At 40.6% G+C, this 24,147-nt stretch overlaps 2 protein-coding genes across 5 annotated transcripts in view; both read right to left on the bottom strand.

Annotated features, from left to right (window-relative positions):
* Positions 1–5,296, bottom strand: part of POPDC2 (popeye domain containing 2) — a 45,307-nt gene extending 40,011 nt beyond the window's left edge. For all 4 annotated transcript variants that reach the window (XM_060198309.1, XM_060198310.1, XM_007532104.3 and 1 more), the window contains exon 1: positions 4,399–5,296. In XM_060198309.1, the coding sequence (XP_060054292.1) occupies positions 4,399–4,889 (491 nt within the window). In that variant the 5' untranslated portion in view covers positions 4,890–5,296. The remainder of the gene's footprint in view (positions 1–4,398) is intronic.
* An 8,876-nt stretch (positions 5,297–14,172) lies between these two features.
* Positions 14,173–21,363, bottom strand: LOC103121579 (cytochrome c oxidase copper chaperone). Its single transcript, XM_007532103.3, has 3 exons — positions 21,150–21,363; positions 19,021–19,109; positions 14,173–14,398 (listed from the first exon to the last, which is right to left on the bottom strand). Exons 1-2 carry the CDS (start codon positions 21,254–21,256, stop codon positions 19,025–19,027), a joined length of 192 nt encoding a protein of 63 aa, XP_007532165.1. The 5' UTR covers positions 21,257–21,363; the 3' UTR covers positions 14,173–14,398; positions 19,021–19,024.
* Positions 21,364–24,147: the final 2,784 nt, after the last annotated feature.

Below are 24,147 nucleotides of genomic sequence, written 5' to 3'. Positions count from 1 at the left end.
AGGAAATAAGTACAGGGTTATCTAGCCTTAGGAACTTTATGTAATCTGTCCCCTCTAGTTGGATCTCTTCCTGGTCCCCATCTTCTCCTCTGGTCTCAGCATAAACATTCCTTCTTCTAGAAGATTTGTCTGATCTCAGTCTTGTGAGGCTGGTTACTATCTCTCATTTATCTTTGCATTTTTCCTTGGAAATATTACCTCCATTATTCACCAGCATGCCAAACACTGACTTTCTCACTAGACTGCAAACTCCATGAATTCAAGAAAATATTTTTCAAGTTTTAATTCTGGATTCCTAGTCCCCTATATTCTTAGTAAATAGTCTTTGAAATGGGGAGAATGGAAGAAAGGTATGGAGAAAAGAAGTAATCACCAAACAAAAGGACTCAGTTATGTTGCCATAAATGGAAAGCAGAATCTCAGGGAAACACTTTTCTAATATGGGAATAAAGACAACGTAAGAGAATGAAGTGGACTGGTGAAATAGCTCACCTGGGTAGTCTGCTGCTTTGCCATGTCTGCAATCCAGGTTTGAGCCTGGCCCTACTACATTAAAGGAAGTTTTGGCACTGTGGTCTCTTTCTCCCTTATTCTCTCTCTCTCTCTCTCTCTCTACCTCTCTGTCTCTGTCTTTTTGTTTTTATATTTATTTGTTTTTCCTTTTGTTGCCCTTGTTTTTTTATTGTTGTTGTAGTTATTATTGCTGTTGTTGTTGTTGATATCGCTGTTGTTGGATAGGACAGAGAGAAATGGAGAGAGGAGAGGAAGACAGAGGGGGAGAGAGAAAGACACCTGCAGACCTGCTTCACCACCTGTGAAGCGACTCCCCTGCAGGTGGGGAGCCCAGGGCTCAAAACCGGATCCTATGCCAGTCCCTGCACTTTGCGCTACCTGCGCTTAACCCACTGCATAACTGCCCGGCTCCTCTCTGTCTCTATCAATAAAAAAAAAGTAGAAGGAGGAGGAGGAGAGTAGGGGAAGGGGGAAGGATAGAGGGTGGGAGAGGGGCAGAGGGAGAGAGGGAAAGGAGAATGAAGTTTCTGGAGGCAAACATCAGTTCAGATCCTCTCATCTCTTCAGGCTAGGAATCTGGCTTCATGAACAAGCTACCAAAAAGTAACAACATTCTAAAGTGTGAGAAACATCAACGTACTTGCATGGTTCCAAGAAACCATTTAAATTGGCATGGTATGTCCTTTCTGTCTGAGTTTATTCATCCTTCACAGTCCTCTAGACAAATAAGTCCCTTCTGCATGAATAGCCTTACATGACTGTCTGCTCAGTAGGCTGTATAACTGGGAGTTTGTGCATTGGTTTTCATATGAGAGATACTTTTGAACAGTAAGAGCAGCTTTTCAGGGTGACAGAGTTGGAATAAATCACTTTCCCTTTTTGATTATCTTTGTTAAAAGAAAGCAAAAAAAGAATAGCTGAAGTTTCAGCAAAGGAACTCAGATAAGAGTCTGCAAATAAAGAGAGGTCTGCATAGGAAGTATCTGTATTCTTGCACAGAGTTCTTGTCTGCTGCTTCAAATTGTTTGATGTCTTTTTACATCTAATCAAAAGTGCAAAGATTCCCCTTTACAGATGGATTCTGGTCACAAGTTAGAAGCCTTTTGTCCACAGCTACCACTTAGCAAAGATAACTTGGATAAATTAAAAGGTACTATGCTATTTATGTTTACGATACCTTTAAAGATGTTAAGATAAGACAGCATTAAGAGACAGCCTAACAAAACCAAATATTGAGAAGCAAGAGAAAAAAATTTAAATTGTCTAATTTCCAACTCAGGTTTTTATTTTTTGTCTGTTTATTATCTTAATTTATTTGATAGAGACAGTCAGAAATTAAGAAGGGGGAGATAGAGATAGAGAGAGAGAAAGAGAGAGAGACCTGCACTCTTGCTTCACCACTTGTGAAGCTTTCCCTTGCGGGTGGGGACGAGGCTTGAACCCAGGTCTTTGTGCATTGTAACATACGCACTTAACCATGTGAGTCATCATTTGGCCCTCCAACTCAGGTTTTTAAGGCTAATTATATTAGAAAAGAAAATTGTAGCTGAAGGGAGGCAAGCCTTCTTCAACCCTCTCCTTCAAAGGGAACTAGTCTTCTACAAGTTCACAGTAAATCCAGCATGGAAAGGATGCCTGAGCCATACCATAATCATAACATTCTTCCAGAAAATGAGCATCGCATAACTGAAGTGAGCATTCCTCATCCTCTGCCTCCCTCGTCACCACCACCACTAGTCTCAATTTCTCTCTTTGAACAGAAGTACAATAAGGAGCAAATAATAACATGGGTCTCATGAAGGGTCAAGTTTCTTACATCTTATTTATTCTAACCATGGAACTACAGATAGCAAATGCTTTGGTCATAATGGATTAGGACTTGCATATGTACTTGTTTAAACATAATTGCATTTTTTCACACTTTAATTCACTCATGAATGAAATGTTTCCCCACAAGACCACATAGCTCTCTCAACCCAAGAGAGACTCTAAGTCCAGATAAAATCAAAACTTTTATACATAACACTTTAGATACTACTTACAATACATAAGTGTATATTATCAGTAGCTATTGTAGTAGCATCACCATGAAAATCTTTTCCCATCACTATATACTTGACAGCTTTATTTAGCTTCATTTTATTTTCTTAGAATCAGAGCATTCTGGTTACTATCTTATCTTTTCTATCACATTATTTTGCTCTCAAGAAAGAAGGGGATGAAACCGAGAGTAATGCTTTTTGAAATACTTTGCTTGTTTTCCACTGAGCCAGTCCAAGTATATTTGCTAAGTGGTTTACTGACTGGTGCTTAGCCCCACGTATAAATTCCCCTATGGTAACGTTCCAAAGAATCCACGATTTCCTATCAATTGTCCAGCACAGAGCTCCCTAATTATTCAGAACATATCTGCCAATGGCCAACATAAGCAGGCTGGCTGGACATACATGGAATCTGACTAAAGCCATTCCTGCTGACGTCTGTCAGTTTTCTTAAAAATGACTTAGTGTCTCCTAACAAAGCCTTAGTAACATATGGACATCACCATTCTCTCACTGTATGGCTCTCAGATTTACAGTACTTGACTTTTTGTTCTGTAAGAAGCTAGTAGAGGGCAGGGGTAGATGGCGTAATGGTTATGCAAAGAGACTATCCATGCCTGAGGTTCTGAGGTCCCAGGTTCAATCCCTTGCACTGTCATTAGCCAGAGCTGAGCAGTGTTCTGGTAAAATAGAAGGAGGAGGAGGGGTGGGGGAGGGGGAATAGAAGGGGGAAGGCAGAGTAGGAGGGGGAAGGCAGAGAGGAAGGAGAAGGAGAAGAAGTAGGAGAAGGGGAGAAGAAGCTAGTAGAACAACTGGGACACAGGAAGTGGCACAGTGATAAAATTCTAGACTTGTAAGTATGAGGTCTCAGGTTCAATCCCTGGCATCACATATGGCAGAATGATACTCTGGTATGCATCTCTCTTTCTCTTTCGCTCTCAATAAACAAATATTTACCAAAAAAAAAAAAAGAAGAAGAAGAAAGAAGATGACTGGAGAGTGTGCAACGGGTAGTCCATCCCCCTGGTGATGTATAAATGACTTTAACAGGGAATCTATAGAATATCACCAATACACTGAGCTTATTTCCTTGATAGCCTGGCAGAAATAGGAACTCAAGAAAATCACTTTGTTTTGTCACTGTTCTCTGCACATAAGTTGGTGCTTAGAAAATGTGTATGAAAGCGGAAGTATCCCAGTTCGAGCCCCCGGTTCCCCACCTGCAGGAGAGTCGCTTCACAGGCAGTGAAGTAGGTCTGCAGGTGTCTATCTTTCTCTCCCCTTCTCTGTCTTCTCCTCCTCTCTCCATTTCTCTCTGTCCTATTCAACAACAATGACATCAGTAACAACAATAATAACTACAATAAAACAACAAGGGCAAAAAAAGGGAATAAATAAATACCAAAAAAATTTAAAAATGTATATGAAAGGAACAAATCAATCTTACTGAAATGTTCTGCTGTCTGAAGCTTTATTGCTTATATTGTTTATTGCCTACCTGTACTGTGGCTTATTTTGCTGCAGTTTAGGCAGGATATTCTACTATGTGTATGTGTTGTCATTTTAGACCCAGGCCCAAAACACACTGACCCCACACTTCCCAGCAGCAAATGCACGACAGTCCTTCCTGCTAAACAAGAAGATGCTTTATCATCTAGTTTCCTTTTCTGAAAACCGCAGAGAAAAGGGAAGCAAATCCATGCTTAGAAAAATCTATCTTGGTTTGCTTGAATGGCCACATCATTCCCTCAGTGGAAGGGACCATGAAAAGGAAAAGGACATACTGAGAAAAAAGCAGTGTGGTCTGGGAGATGGAATGCTGGGCCTTGACAGAGTAGCTTACCGGCCAGAGAGCAGCAGGGACAGGCGGTTGATGGGAGTCTCACCCTCCACAGCATAGGTCTGCTCAGTGACCAGAGTCAAGACCTGTTCCTTGCAGCAGTGAACAATCTCTTTGTATGCCTGTAGGGGTACCTGCAGGGGCAGGTACAATGTTCTGTAGAGGGAACGGAACTCTTCAGGGAGGGTGTCCTTCCGAAGGAGGTATACCAAGTGTCCCAACTGGAGCAGGCAGGCCACTGCCAGCAGAAAGTTCCAAAGGATGATGTCTAGTCCACAGGCATGGAACCAGCCCCACAGCACACAACACAGGAACCCTGTGCCCAGGAAGCCAAATACATAGAAACAGCCAAACACACCACTGCCCCCCATGAAGCCCAAGAGCAAGATGCAGTTGGCCAGGTGGTAAAGAGACCCTTCCATTTCCTGCTTCCAGCCAATACACACAGGCCCCTGCAGAAGGAGCTGGCCCACCGTACTGCTGTTGGCACTCATCTTCGGGGGTCTTAAATCCTTGTCAGCTCCTAAAACTGTCCCCACATAAGAAATTCAGAAAATAATTAATCTTTTTTCCTAGGTATCTTCTCACCTCTGGCTTCTCACCAGCAGCTCTGCCTTCCCAGGGAGAACTGTTTCCAGTAGCTTTTGGAATGAATGACAGAACATAGTATACTTCATAGAGACTTAAAAAAAATTTTTTTTTTCCTTCTCCAGAATGCTAACCCTCCCCGTAGAGTCTGGCAAGCTTCCCTGGCTCCAGGTTTCTTCTGAGACTACACAGACTTGAGCCTTGGCAGAAAATCTAAATTGTCCCAAGCAAGTAGAAGGCAGAACTACAGGGCTGTGGATTTCAGCAGTGAGGGGTAAAGTAGCCACATCCTGCTCTGTTGTCCTCACACTGAATTAGGAGAGCCCAGCATGGGAGGCACACTTGTGCTCCATTTGGAATGTGTCTCTCTTGGCACCGGAAGAAAGGGTGACCACAAATGGATACCATGTTTGGAATTGGAATCCAAGAGGTGCTGGCAGTGAGAAAAAACAGACCAGGCACACTGGCAGACTGGTAGAGCACTTAACATACTTCCCCAGAGGACAAGATAAAACCTCAGAACAAGAGGGAGGTGGTGAGGGACAAAGGAAAGATGATCACAGAATTACCACAGCACCTCAGGCAGGACACTGTCCAGAGCTCCCTGTGGGCCAGGGGCTCTCCTGAGATAAGACTATACATCAAAGTAGGAAAGTGTGGGACTATTATCAGAAAAAATCCTAACTGTGAGAACTGGAAAGCCCCCCCATGAAGGTCTTTGTTAAGTCACTTTATAAATATCTCTCGGGAATTTATTTGATACTTATTAAACTACGCAAAGCCAATTTTTTGAGTTCTAAGTTGATTTCCCCCTGCACATATCTGGATGTAGTAACAGTTCACACAATAGTAATACCTTGCACAGATTATCACACTTCACACCTCAATACTTGAATAAAAACGACTACTTACTAAATACCCATGGAATACCATCCCTAGATTTGATACTGAACACACACATTATCTAGCCATGACTACAACCATTCCAAATATTAACCTCCTTCTGGATCTGAAAGAAAATAAGGTTGAGAGAGGTACAAGGCTTCTACAGATAGTAAGTGGTGGAGCCGGGATTTGACTGCTATATCTCTAGCAGTTTGCACAGTAAATGGAAATCCAGCACTAGCTCCATGACCTTCAACCCCACACTCCTGTATCCCCCCAGGTCTGATGAAATTCAAGGAACTTCAAAATGAAATTGGGTCTGTTTTGGGTTTCTAAAAAGTTAAGTAAAATATGCACACATTAAAATAATGTTCCTCTGATATCCAAATGACTTCTTAGATTTTTTCCATTGTTGCTAGTTAACACTTAACTACCATTATTGTCCCTGATGGTGGCATGTATGTATCATGTTTCAGTGGGGAGGGGGGAGGGCAGAGTGAGAGGCATGTGGTAGCCTTCAGAACTATGCAAGTATTCAATCTGTAGGGACTTTTATTATGCTGCTAATGAAATTAGTGAGTAATAAAAAATGGAGATGAGTAGAAACTTCCAACTCAACAAATATACAAATCTACTACAACAATAAAAAAACAACCAGGGCAACAAAAGGGAATAAATAAATAAAATAAATATTTTTAAAAAAAGAATATTTAAAAAAAAAACAAATATACAAATCTATACTGGGTACCTGCTATGAGCTTTCCCTTTTTGTTGCCCTTGTTGTTTTATTGTAGTTATTACTGTTGTTGTTATTGATGTCATCGTTTTTGGATAGGACAGAGAGAAATGGAGAAAGGAGTAGAAGACAGAGAGGGAGAGAGAAAGACAAGACACCTGCAGACCTGCTTCACCGCCTGTAAAGCGACTCCCCTGCAGGTGGGGTGCTAGGGGCTCAAACCGGGATCCTTACGCTGGTCCTTGCACTTTGTGCCACCTGCGCTTAACCCACTGCGCCACCGCCCGACTCCCGTCAATCATTTTAAAATCACAAATAAAAATTATAAAAAAAGAAAAGAAAAACAGGCAGCAGCCTAGGAAGGAAGACATAGAGGAGGTAATATATTTGTTAATATTTGATGGGGCCGAGTGGCAGTGCACCTGGTTGAACACACGTTATAGTGTGCAAGGACCTGGGTTTAAGTCTGCAAGGGGAAAGCTTTGCAAGTGGTGAAGCGGTGTTGCAGGTATATGTATCATTCCTTCCCTCTCGATTTCTGGCTGTCTCTATCTAATAAATGAAGATAATAAAACTTTTTTTTAATGAGTTAACATTTGATTTGAAGTATACGGATGAATTAACTAATATAGACAGAAAGGAAAAAGTATTTCAGAACTGCAAAGCAAAGATGTAAAAAATCTATGACAAGTTGAAGGAAGTCAGGTGGGTTCCCCTGACCCCATTTCATTAAATTTAACTGGCCCTCTCTAAAGAAGGTGGTGGACGAGTGAAAGAGATAGCATAATGATTATGAAGAAGAAAAAAAAAAAAGGACTTTCATGCATGGAGGCTCCAAAGTCTCCACACCATATGCCAGAGCTGAAAAGTGCTCTCTTAAAAAAAAAAATACTAGGGAGTCGGCGGTAGCGCACGTAGCGCAAAGCGCAAGGACTGGCGTAAGGATCCCGGTTCGAGCCCCCGGCTCCCCACCTGCAGGGGAGTCGCTTCACAGGCAGTGAAGCAGGTCTGAAGGTGTCTATCTTTCTCTCCCCCTCTCTGTCTTCCCCTCCCCTCTCCATTTCTCTCTGTCTTATCCAACAACGATGACATCAATGCCAACAATAATAACTACAAGGGCACCAAATGGGAATAAAAAAAATCTTTAAAAAAATACTAATGCCCCCAAATAAGTTGATAAAAATTTGAATAATCATAAAGAAGGTGAGAAATTCAGTGGGTAAGAAATAGAGAATCTCTGGAGAAGGAAAGCATGTCACGGGAGCACATTCAGTGATTTGGACCCATGATGTCATCTGAGCAGTGGCTATTGGGGATTTCCATATGTTGTTTTATGCCAGCTCCTTGTCTCCCTACCACCCCACCCACATTACCAAGCACCAGATGTTCTGCCTTCTACCTTAGTCATGCAGGCCCCTGAGCTGCCAGAGTGGCTACTCTTTTGCCAGTTGTGAGTGAGGAAATCAAAAGTACAGAAACAACTAAGCCTCCGCCAAAGATAGAATTTCAAAACAGGTCATCTTTCTTGGCGAGTCTGACAAATGGGTTGGCCCTAACCCATTAAAGAAACAGATTGGGAGTTGGACGGTAGCGCAGCAGGTTAAGCGCACATGGCACAAAGTGCAAGGACCGGCTAAAGGTCCCGGTTTGAGTCCCTGGCTCCCCACCTGCTGGGAAGTCCCTTCACAGGCAATGAAGCAGGTCTGCAGATGTCTTTCTCTGCCCCCTCTGTCTTCCCCTCCTCTCTCCATTTCTCTCTGTCCTATCCAACAACGATGACATCAATAACAACAATAACTAAAACAATAAAAAAGACAACAGAAGAGAATAGCAAAAAAATAAAAAAAAAAAAAGAAATACAGAGAAAGAAAAAAAGAAACAGATCAGTCCTCTGACTACTGTTCCCAGCTGTCTGCCACATCAATTCATATATGTGCTCATTTTAGCAGGGGGTACTTTTGTTCAAGTTATATTTTCTTCATGTCATCCCATGATACTTTTTTTAAGTGGGAGAAACCGGCTTAGAGAGGTTAAGGAGCTTGTCAAGATCAGAGTTATTAGATGAAGAAGGACTAAAGTCTAGGTCACTGTGATTTTGAATTATGTGCTCTCTGAGCTACACTGCCTTGCTAGGTACTTGGGGAAGTTTATGTGTATCCATATACAGTTTCATTTGTTGCTATATGTGCTGGCTGGTTGTATATGTGCTGGGGAGGTATGATGGACACAGAAAAAAAAACTGTCCCCAGTGCCTGCAGTGATGGTGACACTGATGCTCTAGGATAGTACCTAGGGTGAAAATACAAGGAAAAGAATCTCTCTCTTCTCTAACCCCCTCAGCCTCCCCCATCCTCCCTAGGTTTCACTACTTCACAGTGCTATCCTCACTATTCTGGGTCAACTTTTTTCAGATAGAGACAGAAACCGAGACAAAAATAAAGAGAAAGGTGTCACAGCACCAAAGTCTCCCCCAGTGTTGTGGCCGCCAGGTTTGAACCCGGTTCACGCACGTGGTAAGATTTGTGTCTTGTTTTTAAATCCAGACTTGACAGAATAGAAAAGAGAAATAGTATGCTTTTAAAGGAAATCCACAAAAGTGCAGGTAGAAACACCAAAATATTTGGAGGAGGACAAAATATATAGTCATATCATTTGTTGATTCAATAAGCATTTATTTGGGCCAAAGCATTGGGCCTAGAACAGGAGATGGTGGCAATTATCACCTTCAAGGAAGTTTTAGTCCAGTGAAAGCAGACAGACCCAGAAATAGCTGGGATTCAATAAAACAAGTTTACTCATAGTTCAAAGGAAATGCTGATAGGAATGCAAACAATCCAGGAAAAAAAAAAAAAAAACACAGGGAAGGTGACATTTAAGCTGCTCTGAGAAAGTGAGCAGATGATCCTCAGTTAGAAGAGGACATTCCAGGAAGAGAGAACAGAATGTGAAGCAAAGTTCAGAAGTAAAACAAAATACATGGCATATTCTGGCAACAGCTTTCTGTTAATCAGAGAAAGCAGTAGGTTAGGTGACAGAAGAATCAGGTGGGGGCCATGTTATGAAGTTAGCTGGTTAAACACACCCAGGCTGGTCTGTAAAGGGTTACTGCTCCATAATGAAGACAAAATTTCAAAGTATCAGGGTTTTTGTTTGCTTGTTTGTTTTTTAATTAACTTCTGAGCCTACGGCTTTTGGATTCATTTATTTTTTTAAGAGAAGTCAGAGAGGGAGAGTGAGAGACCATTGTACCAAATCTTCCTTCAATGTGATGGAAGCCAGGCTCAAACCTGGGTCACACACATGGCAAAGCATTGCACTACCCAAGTGAGTTATTTTGCCTGCCTCCAAACATTAGGCTTTTATAGCATATTTTTAAATTTCATTTTCCTAGTACTGGTCTGTGAATTGGGAGGGGAAAAGTTGATTCCTCACCACATTGCTGAAAAACAATAGGCTTATTATTACTTGCAAACATGGTTGTTGCTGGTCTTGGTGCCTGACCCATGCCAACATTACTGGTGATCATTTTCTTCTTTCTTTGATAGGAAAAATAAAGAGACAGAGAGTGACAAAGGGAGAGAGCATGGAGAGACAGACAGGATATGCTTACTGGGTGGGTTCCTGACAATAAGCTTCTTAGTAATGATTGCCTTATACAGCTATTAAAATAAAACAGCTAGAGGTCCGTAAGGTAACACAGTGGATAGTGTAGGCTCTCAGGCATGAGGTCCCAAGTTTGATCCCCAGCATCACATGCTAGTGATGTTTTGGCTCTCAAGAATCTTTTTATATTTTAAAACTTTATTAATTGGTGACAGAAAAATCAAGAGAGGTGGAGACAGAGAGACAAAAACACCTGCAGCATGGCTTCACTGCTTGTGAAGCTTTCCCACTACTGGTGGGGACTGGGGACTTGAACTCAGATCCTTGCATATTGTAATATGTGCACTCAACCAGGTGCATCACTGTTCAGCCCCTAAAAATTTCTTAAAAGTCATCTCTTTGGGGCTGTGTGGTGGCATACCTGGTTGAATGCACAAAGACCCCAGCTCAAGTTCTTGGTTCCAACCTGCAGGGGCGGGACAAGTAATGAACAATGATACAAGTCTCTTTCTCTCCTTCTCTACATTGCCTCTCAATTTCTCTCTGTCCTATCAAATTAAAAATAATTAAAATTTTTTTTCTTCTGGGAAGTAGGAACGGTGGGACACACCATGGGTAAAGAGTACAAAATATTAACTGTGTAGGACTCACAAATTCTAGATAGTTAATGCAGAGCAGGAAGACTATGGTTAGAATAATATTGTATATTGGAATTTTTTTTCTCCAGGGTTATCCCTGGGGCTCGGTGCCTGCACTAGAAACCCACTGCTTCTAGAGGTCCCCCCCCCCCATTTTTATTGCTGTTATTGTTGTTGTTGCTGCTGCTGTTCTTGTTGAATAGGACAGAGAAATTGAAGAGAGGAGGGGAAGGCAGAGAGGGGGATAAACACCTGCAGACCTGCTTTACTTCTTGTGACGTGACAGCCCCCCCCACACACACACACCTGCAGGTGGGGAGCCAGGGGCTTGAACCGGGATCCTCAAGCAGGTCTTTGCGCTTCACACTATGTGCATTTAACCTGGTGCTTTACTACAGGGGTATATTGAAAATGTATTAAGAGTAAACCAGGTATTCTCACCATGAAACTAAAGAGATAACTAAGCAGAGATAACTAGTATTTATTGCAGCAAGCATCTCACTATGCTGTATAAATTGTTTCCACATTTTATATTTTCTTTATATTTGACAGGACAGAGCGAAACTAAGAAGGGGCAGATGAGGAAAAAGACACCTGAAGCACTGCTTCACCATTCATGAAGCTTCAACCCTCTAGGTGGGAACCAGGGGCTTAAATCTGGGTCCCTGTGCAACGTAGTATGTGCATTCAACCAAGAGTGCCACAGCTCAGCCTCGACTAAATAAACACTTTGTAAAAAATTAATTTATTAAAGAGATAGAAGAGAGAAAACTAGAACATTACTCTGGCGCATGTGATGTAGGAACTGAACTCTTGACCTCATGCTTGAGACTTCAACACTTTACCCACTGTACCATCTCCTGAGTTGAACACTTATTTACTTAAACTTGTTATTTACCACCTCTGAGGCTTTATCACTCCAGGATGACTTTTTCAGAGAGAAACAGGGAGGCAGAGAAAGACTCTTTCCTTCATTGCGGTAGAAGGCAGGCTCAAACTTAAATCATGCACACGGTAAAACAAGGAGCTATTGGGTAGGCAAATCTTTTAAATATCAATACAACAGAAAAACATTTCAGGACACATATTGCCCAGTTGACCTTAGACAGACACCACTAGTTGTTCCTTCTATAGCCATTCTTTCTTCTTCCTTAGCTTTTGTTACTCTGGTTTTATTTGGGCTGTATATTAAGGCTTCTCCTTCAGTTGTCAAGGTCTGAAATAAGACCAGTCAAGTGCTGGGCTGGAGGAACAGCATGATGGTTATGCAAGACTTTGATACTAAGGCTCTGAGGTCCCAAGTTCAAGCCCTAGCTCCATAAACCAGAGCTGAGAAGTACTTTGGTATCTCTCTGAATCTTTCCCTCTATATCAATCTCATTAAAATACTTTTTTTTTTTTAAATAAAGTCAAGCACAATATCCTGTTTCTATGGAAACAGTTTAAGAGTGGGATGTGACTCATAAGAAAGAAGAGGAAGTGTGTGGTGGCCTGGGAAGGCAATAGTTGGAAGAGTGCTTGATTTGAAAACATTCAGCCCTAAGTAGGATCCTTGGCATCACATTTGCCAGAGTAATGCTCTGGCTCTCTCCTTCTCTTAGCTCCATCAAAGAAATACAATATTTAAAACAAACAAACCAATCACTGAAATATCTATAAAACTTATTCATTTTCCCAGAGCACTCTTCAGCTACGACTTGTGGTTTAGTAAGGAACTGAACCTGGGACTTCAACGGCTCAGGCCTGAAAGTCATTTTGTATAACCTCACCCTCAATAAGATTTTTAAAAAGGGCAAGTGAGGGAGTCAGGCAGTAGCACAGCAGGCTAAGTGCAAGTAGTGCAAAGTGCAAGGATCCAGCTTAGTAAGGATCCCAGTTTGACACCCCCACCCCCCGGCTCCCCACCTGCAGGGGAGTCGCTTCACAGGTGGTGAAGCAGTTTCTCTCCCCCTCAGTCTTGCCCTCCTCTCTCCATTTCTCTCTGTCCTACCTAATGATGACAGTAATATCAACTACAATAATTACAACAACAATAAAAAAAAAAAAAGGGCAACAAAAGGGAAAAAAAAAAAGAGAGCAAGTGAATGAGGGTCAGGGAGATGGTACAGTAGTAGAGCCCTGGATTTGACTGATTCTTGGCACTGTATCTGAGTATTCTGGTCTTATTTTTTTTTAAATGAAGAGGAAGTGTGTGGGAGATGAGCCCTATTTAAATCAACCAACATAAGGCATTCAGTTGATAACCATTACTGGTTCATAGGTGGCTAAGCTGAAGAGATAATTTACCACGTGTGTCTTGTCAAATGCATAGCCCAAGTGAGTCCCTAGCACCATGAAGTTCAAGTGTTAAAGTGTCGTAGAATATTCATCACAACAATGAGTATTCAACTATATATATATTTTTTAGATTGCACAATAATTGTTCACTATACAACAAGCTGAGAGCAATGCCTTGCCAGTTTTTGTTCACTACCTAGCACACAGTGGGTATATTTTGAGAGAGACCACACCACCACTCTGCCATCTGTAATCAGAGATAGAGCCTGAGGCCTTATGTATTCATGGCATGTACTGTCCAACAAGCTACTTCCATAGCTGCCACCATATACTTGTTTCTCACTATCTTTTATTGTTGAGATCTGAAACTCCATTTAGAGAATGATAACGCTTGATTGCCTCATCAGTCCATAAGCAATTAATACAAATACAGCTATTACTGTGAGCAAATCACACACTATATTCTAGTGAAGGCTTCACAGTGGCATAGCATTGAGCTATTTGATTAGTGAATAACAGCAATACCGGAGTCATAATTAGCTATCTCTAATAAGAGAGAACTATCTACCTCTAGCATTAAACGTACGATCCTAGTTAATTCTAGAATGTCATCTAAGATCAATACTACAGTTCCAAAAGCCTCTGAAAACACAGAACTAAGAACAATGATTTTAAAATACTAGGACAAGGGGTCAGGTGGTGGCACCTCTGATTGAGCACACATTACAGTGTGCAAAGGCTCGACTTTAAGCCCCTGGTTCCCACCTGAAAGGGGAAAGCTTTGTGAGTGGTGAAGCAGTGTTGCAGGTGTCTCTCTATTACCCTATTCCCTTTTAATTTCTGGCTGTCTCTAGCCAATAAATAAATAAAGATAATGAAAAATAAAATAAAATACTAGGACAAAAAGCTAGTCTAGCCCCTATCTTTATGAAAGTAAAACAAAACAAAACACAATGGGGGGGGAGAACAAAACATGGGACACAGAACTCTGGTGGTAGGAATGTTACCTTGTAAATTTGTAAACCAGTATTAAATCACTCAAAAACAGAATGACACAGAATTCAAGAAACTTATATTTTATACTGTACCCTTTAAGAAAAATAAATTTCATGTGAGGAAGAACAAAAAGAAACACACTTGAACATTCACCACTAATATTTTCCTCTTTTTAATAAATTATACATTTTCCATTTGTCAAAGTACATCAAAGAACACCCGAAATTATTTACTCTTCTTCATTCTTCAGGAATTATTCATTATTCACAGTGCAGACCACCTACAAAAAGAGATTTATTTTAACAAGTCAGATTTTAAAGATGACACCAGACCTATGGAGTTAGAGAATTAAGACCACTAAAAAATGACTTCTTCGGACAAATACTATTAACTAATTGCCACAATAATTCTAAACCAGTTACAGAAGATTCACATTTTAATATATTAGTTTTGCCTAACCCAAAACATCACTGAAACTATTCAAACTAATACACTGTTTAATCTTTTAAAGTCTGTTGAAATAAAAACTGTATTTTCCCCCTCAAAAATATCTTCCCAGAAAGGCCAAGGCAGTTTACTTTCCAGATATTTAAGAGAGGAAACTTGCAAACCCCTCCTTGATGATTCAACTAAGTTTGGCAAAGATCCACAAAGCAGAAGGCAGAAAGGTCAACGGTATACACAAAGTACTTCCTGCGGAAAGTTACTCAAGGGCAGAATAAGGGTAAACCTTTGAAAATCTTTTGGAGATCAAAAAGTAGCTGAGATTAGGGTTGTCAGTCTGAGGCCTCTCTCCAGACAACTCACCCAGAATTCAGAGAACAATGCTAAAAAGATTTTGGGCTAGTTGGTCCTACCCATACTTTACAAAATAATTCAGCATCATGTTTGTTTTTAATCTTCTAGTCTAGAAATCACTTTCTAAATCATGTAAAGAGTAGACATAACCAAATATATGTACACACATAAAATCACAAAATATATTATAGTTCTCAGTTCAGAGAGAATTAATACACTGATAAATGCTAAATACACTAAACTGGGTATCAAAAACCAAAATTAAGCCTCAGGATTTTCAGTCTAGACTTTTTTTTTTTTAACCACATAGTGGGTAATTATCAACTCAGGACAGATTGCTAATCTCTCTTTATCTCTCTTTACCTGCCGTATGTGAAGTTCTAGGACAGAGGTGAATGAGAAAGAACCGACTTCTCTATTACTATTATATTAGCACAATACAACAGTCTTGGCTTTTTCTCTCAAATACTAAGTAAAAATAGTGTTGGGAGGAAACAAAATAGAAAGTTCCGGAAGAAAGGATTTAATTCCGATTTAATCTCCCTTGGAAGTCATTTCACACCTATAAATCTTAGGTTTCTTATCTGTGCATTAAGCTCATTAATGATCTTCCATAAGTCCTGAGGATATGAAACTGAAAATTCCTTCTCTCAAATTTTATATTCTAGCTGGAGTAAAGCAATGGAGAAATACATACTATGCACTAGCCACTTGTGGTTATCTAAAGTTTCTCAGCCAAGTTTCAAGTGCTCAATAGCCACATTTGGCTAGTGGCTATCATATTGGAAAGTACAGCTTTCTAATATTTTTATTATCATAGGATGTTCAACTAGACAGTGCTTTGACAGACTGATGGGAAGGTGTATTTCAGATGAAGTAATAAGGGAACATCTTGAATCAAAATTTTTAACAGAGGCCTGAATGGAATAAGGAAGTCAAGTTGTTATCTGAAAAGCCAGCTTCCCAGGGCCAGGAAGAGGTGTACCCGGTCAAGCACACACACTACAGTGCGCAAGGACTATGGTTTAAGTCCCTGGTCGCACCTGCAAGGGGGAAAGTTTCACAACTGGTGAAGCAGGGCTGCAGCTGTCTCTCTCTCTCTCTCTCTCTCGTCCTCCCTCCCTCCCAATTTCTGTCTCTGTCCAACAATAAATAAATAAAACAGCTTCCTAACAAAATAACTTACTTGTGATTGTTTTGTTTATACACATGATTTACATTCCTTTTCAATATTAACATTTGTATCAAAGGTTCTTTTCTCTTTAAGTTTTATTTATTTTCCCTTTTGTTGCCCTTGTCTTTTTATTGTTGTTGGATAGGACAGAGAGAAATGGAGAGAGAAGGGGAAGACAGAGAGGGGGAGAGAAAGATAGACACCCACAGACCTGCTTCACCACCTGTGAAGCGACTCCCCTGCAGGTGGGGAGCCGAGGGCTTGAACCAGGATCTTTGAGCTTTGCGCCATATGCGCTTAACCCGCCGCACTACCGCCGGACACCCAGGTTCTTTTAAAAGGACTGATTAGTGGTGGCACACCTGGTTGAGCACATGTATTACAATGCACAAAGGCCCAGGTTCGAGTCCCAGGTCCCCACCTGTAGGGAGAAAGCTTTGCAAGTGGTGAAACAGTGCTGCAGGTGTCTCTCTGCCTCTCTATCATTCCCTTCCCTCTAGATTTCTGGCTGTCTCTATCCAGTAAATAAAGATTTAGAAAAAAAAAAAAAAAAGATTAGAAAGAGAATTATGGGGTCCGGGTGGTGGCGCACCTGGTTGAGCACACATGTTACAACGTGCAAGGAACAGAGGGTTCAAGCCCCAGGTCCCCACCTGCAGAGGGAAAGCTTTGCGAGTGGTAAAGCAGTGCTGCAGGTGTCTCTCTCCCTCTCTATCATTCTCTTCACTCTCAATTTCTGACTTTCTGTATCCAGTAAGTAAATAAAGACAGAAATTTAAAAAAAGAATTATGTTGTGCAAATCTCTTTTCATTTGTAAAACTGTTACTCCTTTCATGCAGGTTTTGTCTTTAAAGCCTCCAAGTGCATGTATTTATTTTTATTGTCTCAAAGCAACATATCAAGTATGTAATTAAAGTAAATAAAACTACATTTTTTACTTCATTACATTTACTGGGATTTTGTGATACTTTCTTATTCCTCTTTTTTTTTTTTTTTAAACCAGAGCACTACTCACCTCTGACTTACTGTAGGGGAACTGAATCTGTGGCTTGGAGCCTCAGGCATTAAAGTCTTTTTGCATAAACATGAGTCTCTCTCCTGTCAGAACCACCACCACCAAACGCCCCCACACACACACGCCATGAGTCAATGAGGCCTGAATCTACAAAACAGCTTACTTGTATAAGTGTGCTGCTTTGTCATGTATGCTACCCAGGTTTGAGCCCAGTCCCCATCATGGTAAAGCTGTGTGGTACCTTTCTCTCTCCATCTGAAAAAGTCAGCTTAGAGTCGGGGAACCCTGAGAGGAGAAGTGGGGGGAAGCCATTGCATTGTTTTTGAAGAATTTGGACACCATTAACATTATTCTTGTTCTAAATCCTATGAATGACCTTTTTTTTTTTTTCTTCCAACACTCCAGTTAGTAAATCAACTAAACTTGTTAACTTAAAAAGTTTTATTTATTTGATAGGACACAGAGGATATCGAGAGAGGAAGATAGAGAAGTAAGAAACAGATATGTGTAGCACTGTTTCACTGTTAGTGAAGCATCCCTCCTGCAGGTCAAGGCTGGGGGGCTTGAACCCGGGTCCTTTAGCATGGTAATGTGTGTTCAACTAGGTGTGCCACCATCTGCACCTTTCTAAATTTTTGATTTTTAAAGATATATACTGGGAGCCAATCAAAAAAAGTGGGCCAGAGAACTGAATAGGCAGATTTCTAAAGAGATAATAAGGCCCACAGACATATGAAAAAATGTTCCATCTCACTTAACATCAGACAAATGTAAATTAAAACTACACTGAGATTCCACCTTACATCTGAGAATGGCCTACAAAACAGGAAATGATGGGTGTTGACAAGGCTGTGGAGAAAGGAGGACTTTATTACACTGCTGCTGGGAATGCAAAATGGTACAGCCCCTCTGGAAGACATATGGAGAGTCCTTAAACAAAAAGAAAAGAAACTACCTTATGAGACAATAATACCACTCTTAGGTATGTACCCAAAGGATATGCAAACACTTAACTCAAGGAACATGTGCACCCCTATATTCATAGCCACATTATTCACCATAGCCAAAGCTAAAGGCCTGTCAACAGATTGACTAGTTAAAGAAATTATGGAATATATACTCCATAGACTACTACTCTGCAGTAAAAAGCAAACAAACAAATAAATCAGGTGATGGCGTCCTTTGGGACCAAGTGGACAGAACTAGAAGTGCTTATGCTTAGTGAAATAAGAGGTGAAAGACAACTACAGGATGGTTTCACTCACTCAGATGTGGAATCTAGAGAACTATAATGGCTACCATTGGGAGGGTGAGGGCACAGAATTTTGGTGGTTGAGTATGGTGTGGAAATATACCTTGTAACCCTACAGCCTTGTAACCTACTACTGATCACAAAAATAAAATAAATAAAAGCATGTGGGGGAGATAAAAGTAATTTAAAAAAAAAGCTGTTCAAGGTTTATTGGAGCGCCTATAATATGAAAGAAGTAGCAACCATTCCTTTAGTTTTACTGAAAGTAATGGTTCCATTAAATATTACTATTTAAATGCACTTAACCAAAGACCCATAACATTTGAAACAAAAATGTCAGACAATGGAATCATTTTAAAATTCCTATATGATTTGATTTCAGCATAACTTTAAAAGTGTTTGCCTAAGTCTTTTCATGAAAGTTAAATTCCTCCCTCTCCAAATTCAATATATTTCTCTCATTTATTGGCATCATTTACTCCCTGCATTATGGACATTATGAAAGTCACACGTTAGTATCATTTAAGCATGTTAGATTAACCAAGTGAACTACCTTCCAAACTGAATGTTGTCAATGACCACTAAATCTGCAAAACAATATACAAATTTGAAGCAATAAGTCTATGCATCATTTTTTCCCAATCACAAAGTACCATGCTCACCACTTCATATCTTAAATCCCAGGGCTCTCATACACTCCTTGTGGGCCTCAATCAGGTGTCCACAATGCTCTTCTCCTTTCTCGATGATGCTATAAAAATAAATATACTTGTTATCTAACAAGTTAGTGCTAATCACATTTGTAGTAGTAGATAAGTATACATGATAGTGATAGGAAGTGAAGCAACTGCGTGCCGAAATAGCTCAGCTGGGAGAGCATTAGACTGAAGGAAGTGGAGCAACTATATTAGATATAGTTCAGAGTTTCTTAAAAAAAACCAAAAAAACAAACAAAAAAACTCTATTACACCAAGTGGCCTTGTTTTAATGGCTGTTGAGACAGTTCCATGCCAAAAAGTTTACAAAAAGTTTATGGGGAACATGGGGGTGAATATGATTAGAGGACTACACACATTCAACACTGCACCTAGTCCACAAGCAGAGAATATATTGCTCTATACTGAAATTAACTGACTTAATAAAATGTTCCTATCAAAAGGAATGATTTTAAATTTTTATCTGTTGATTCTTTATTCTGCCTTACATTTAAATATATCTAAATAAATTAATTTTTAATTACAAGACATCCAACAATATAAACAAAAAAATTCTGGCAATCAAGGCAAGTATGATAAACCCTTTCGTGACTTTTCACTTATAACATTTACAGATCAAACAACTACACAACTTTATTTCTAGCCCATGAAAATGCAATTTTGTCAAAGAATCAAGTTAAGTTCAACAAGGAAAAAATGATTCCTGACTATAGCCATTTGGGGGAGAAGCCATAATGGTCTGAGGAAATTGATACAAAAAGAATTCAAAGACTCAGTTTTCTTTTTCTAGCTAAAGCCGTCAGGTACTTCAAGAGCTCAAGGGCTACCAGTAAATCAATGAGTGCCTGGGATATTGTGCTCCTTACTGATGTTACCCCAATCTTATACTGAAAATTTGATGTGGCTGGGCATTATCCCTTACAATATTCCTGAAAGTAGATGCTTTCATTAGGTCCATTTGAGAGGCGGCCCAGGGTAATATATTTAGTAATTTGGTCGCGACCACAAAGTTGGTGTCAGTATTCAAACCTTGATTCTGGGTCCCAGGCCTTTATGGTTCACTGTGTCTTCTGTTGCTATGAAACTGATTTCAGTATCACAGTGCAGGGTCAATTTACAAAATACTGAGTCTATGTATGTTATTACTAGTACTTATAATAGTTACTACTCTCATGCCACTTGAGTGAGGCCAAAAAGGAATGAAAATACCATATAAAGCAAGACAAAGGGAGCTGTGCGGTGGCGCACCCAGTTGAGTGCACACAATACCATGTGCAAGGATTGGGTTTAACACCCTGCCTCCCTCCTCACCTACAAGAAGTGAAGCAGGTCTGCAAGTGACTGTCTCTGTGGGTCCCTCCCCTCTCAATTTCTCCGTCCTACCAAAAAAAAGGAAAAAAAATGGCCACCAGTTGCAGTGGATTCGTCATGTAGGCACCGAGCCCCACCAAGAACCCTGGTGGCAAAGAAACACTCAACAACACAGAACCTCTTATGAATTAATGGCAATTTATATCAAATGTTCCATTCTGAACAGTGTCACCTACGCTGCTTTTTCAAGCATGCATCCCCCCCCCAAAATGGAAGGATACCATTAAGTACTATAAGGGATGATCTCCTAAATTCTGGAAGCTATAGATATTGAGGGAAATCACCAGAAAGTTTTTACTCTTTGATTTTGCTAAATCCTCTATCATCCTTTAGCACGTGGTATTGCAATCAATGGTATGTGTCTCCTCTAAATTCAAGCTCCTTTGTCATCTCGACCCATTTATACGTCCTGGGACCTAAGACAGTGCTGGACACGCATGAGATGGCCAGTGGGTGTTTGTAGGAAGGAAATGTGCGGGCGTAGGGAGCCAGGGTCAAGCTGACCTCTCTCTTAGCCCTTAATCCGCTTTCCCTGGGATGAGGTGTGGACTCAGCCTACAGATCATCCACAGCCAAGCCTCCAGGGACCCCCACAACTTTCCAGAAAGCCGCACAGCAGGGAAACAGCCACGAGGACCGTAAGGCGGAGCCGGGGGAGGCGGCTCACCAGCCCGCCGGCCGCCCCCTCGTCTCATCGCACTGACCACGCATCGCGCGCCTTCTTGGTCTCCGGGCAGGCGCAGCAGGGCTTCAGCGGCTTCTTTTCCTGCGACTCAGCGGGGGCAGGGCTTGCAGCTGCCAGACCCGGCATCTTTGCAGCCGAAAGCAATGACTACCACAAAATAGCCACAACTCTGCCAGACTCCGCAAATGCCGATTCGCTGGCAGTCACTTCCGCAGTCGTTCCGAAAAGGAGCCGGAAGTCCCGCCCCTCTCCTCGCAGCCGGCGGAAGAAAGGTTAAAAAAAAAAAAAGGTCGCGTGCGCCGAAGAGGAGAAATGCAGTGAGAGTAAGGGCGTCTTCTGCGCAGGCGCTGGAAGCCTGGTTAAAGGGCAGGAGAAGGTCATGAGTCAATTTGGGGAGGATTTTACTGAGAAAGATGATGGCCCTGTAGTTCAAAGAGATCCTGGGCTCCCCATAAATGTAAAAAAATCGAAAGCCCAATAAAGTGAAATGACTTGTCTAAGCCAAACAACTAAAAACCAGGTCCACTGAGTGACAGATGAGCTCATTTCTCTTAACCAAAAAGTCAATTAAAAAAAAAAAAATCCTGGGCCTGACATGGCTCAGTGATGAGCACAAATGAGCTCCCAGATTATATCTCAGGCAGTGTGTTAAAATTGTTTAATTATTGCTCGGTATTTAATTGTGCTATTGAACTCTGAGTCTAGGAATAGAGTAAGGTTAAAAGAAATACATCAAATGGGAGAGATAGCATGATGATTATGCAAAAGAACTTTCGTGCCTGAGGCTCCAGGGTTCCAGGTTCAATCCTCTGTAGTACTGTAAAGCAGACTTGAATAGTGCTCTAATCTCAGTCTCCTCCTCCTGCTCTTATTAAAATAAAACAAAATACATACATATTTTTTTTAAAAAATAAGGATTTAGAGAATTAAAGACACTGAAATAAATTATACATAGAGATTGCACACCAGAAGACAGAAACTGCTTTTTGGTAATTAAGACTTCTTGCCCAGGTCCCTTCTTCGGTGGCACTAACAACACTCTGAGACTGTCTCAGGGTAAGCTAGTATCTGTAGGCTTCAGGCACAGAATTTAAGTAATAATCCCTTACCCTACTCCTTCCCACAGCACCCACTTAAATTTAACCTGTGCTGTCCAAGAACCCAACAAACCTTGGGTTCCCTTACTGAGCATTATGACTCATTGCCTCCTCACCACACTTTTTTTTTCTTTCTGTTTATCCAGGGTGTCAGCACTCTATGTCTTTGTTTGTTTGTTTGTTTGTTTTTTCCAGATAGGAAGAGAGAAACAGCACAGAAGCTTCCCTCAGTGCAGGGGGTGAGGGAGTGGCTATGCTAGAGCCAGGGTTCAGTAGGTGATAAAGCAGGTACCCTTTCAGGTGAGGTATGTTGCCAGCCTGATTTTTTTTGCTTTTTAAGTAACTGCTTCTTAGGGGTAGAATATTATTCTGACCTTTAAAAACATACTAAAGCAGTGCTGTTTTCCAAAGACATTCACATATTTTTCAGTTATTTTTTTATGTTCCTTTTTCAGAATGGTACAATTAGCTCACACATGTAGGTAACTTTTAATAGTAAAACATGAAAATTTAAAGATAAACTATTTTTTCGTTAAAATTTTTTAATTCCTTTTTAAATATTTATTCCCTTTTTGTTGATCTTGTTTTGTTGTAGTTATTATTGCTGTTGTTATTGTTGGATAGGACAGAGAGAAATGGAGAAAGGAGGGGAAGACAGGGGCAAGGTGGGGGGAGAGAAAGATAAACAACTGCAGACCTGCTTCACTGCTTGTTAGAGGCTACCCTGCAGGTGGGGAGCCCGGGGCTCAAACCAGGATCCTTAAGCCTGTCCTTGCACTTTGCACCACGTGTGCTTAACCAGCTGTGTTACCGCCCGACTCCTTAAGATCAACGATTTTTACATTAGTATGATTTGCCTTTTTTATCCAGCCTAAGTGCCTTTAGACTTGTAGGATGGCCTCTTGTTAATAAAGTAAAATAATAATAATAATAATAATAATACAGTGCATATACAATTTAATGTTTCCGATTCTATCCCAAGGAAAAATCTCAACACCCTTACCTCAAGAAAAAACAATTTTAGAGAACAGAAATTAGAGTAGATGGCACATAGAGACTAAGCAATAAAATATTGGACTTGATCATTTGTTTTACTGAGGCAATACTGAGGTTAGTTTGATTTATACTTCTTGTGTCAAGTTCTAGCTTGCAGATTCTGACTTAAACAGTGATGAACTTCTATTTTCAGTTTCTAGGGCTTTTTGGTATTATAATGAGTAGAATATATATTTAGCTACACTTGCTAAATTAGGCAATAAGACTTGAGATGATGAATGCAATGACCTAATTTTTATAATACAGTGAAAATAGTATTGTATAGTACTGAATGGGACATCCACTGTGATGGCATCAAACAGTAATTCTGGGGATGAGAGAACAAATTTGGGAAAATAACAAACAATTCCTACAGAAACTCCTTTTATCAATAAAGTTCTTCCTCAATAAAAGTGATAAACAGCATTGTCCTTGTTTAACTGATCCCAGGTGTGGAGACTCTACCATGGAAGGATGTATTCTTGGATTTGGTAGAGAAGGAGTGACACCATATGCTGAGACAGAAGAATTACAGGAGCCAGACCTTCCACCTTCTGCAACCCACAATGACCCTGGGTCCCTGCTCCCAGGGGGATGGATGGAGAATGGGAAAGCTATCAGGGGAGGGGATGGGATATGGAGATTGGGTGGTGGGAATTGTGTGGAGTTGTACCCCTCCTACCCTATGGTTTTGTTAATTTATCCTGTCTTAAATAAAAAAATAAAATTAAATAAAAAAAATTAAAAGAAAAGAATTACAAAAAAAAAAAAAAAGGAGTTGTTTCACCCAACTAATAAATAAATTTACCCATTCACCCAAAATTGGATGGACTCTGGAGACCTGAGAAAAGCAGAAAGTGAGACAGTTTTATTGATTCCCACCTA

The sequence above is a fragment of the Erinaceus europaeus genome, chromosome 9 (assembly GCF_950295315.1).
Source record: "Erinaceus europaeus chromosome 9, mEriEur2.1, whole genome shotgun sequence".
Taxonomy (NCBI): Eukaryota; Metazoa; Chordata; class Mammalia; order Eulipotyphla; family Erinaceidae; genus Erinaceus; species Erinaceus europaeus.
The sequence above is the reverse complement of the archived record's forward strand: the minus strand, read 5'-3'. Positions and strand labels throughout refer to the sequence as shown.

Bases quoted from the DNA above. Each gene is read 5' to 3' on its own strand.
- LOC103121579 (XM_007532103.3), bottom strand. From the start codon at position 21,256: ATGCCGGGTCTGGCAGCTGCAAGCCCTGCCCCCGCTGAGTCGCAGGAA. The intron at 19,110-21,149 runs GTCAGTGCGATG...TTATTTTTATAG, and splicing joins AAGAAGGCGCGCGATGCGTG to CATCATCGAGAAAGGAGAAG.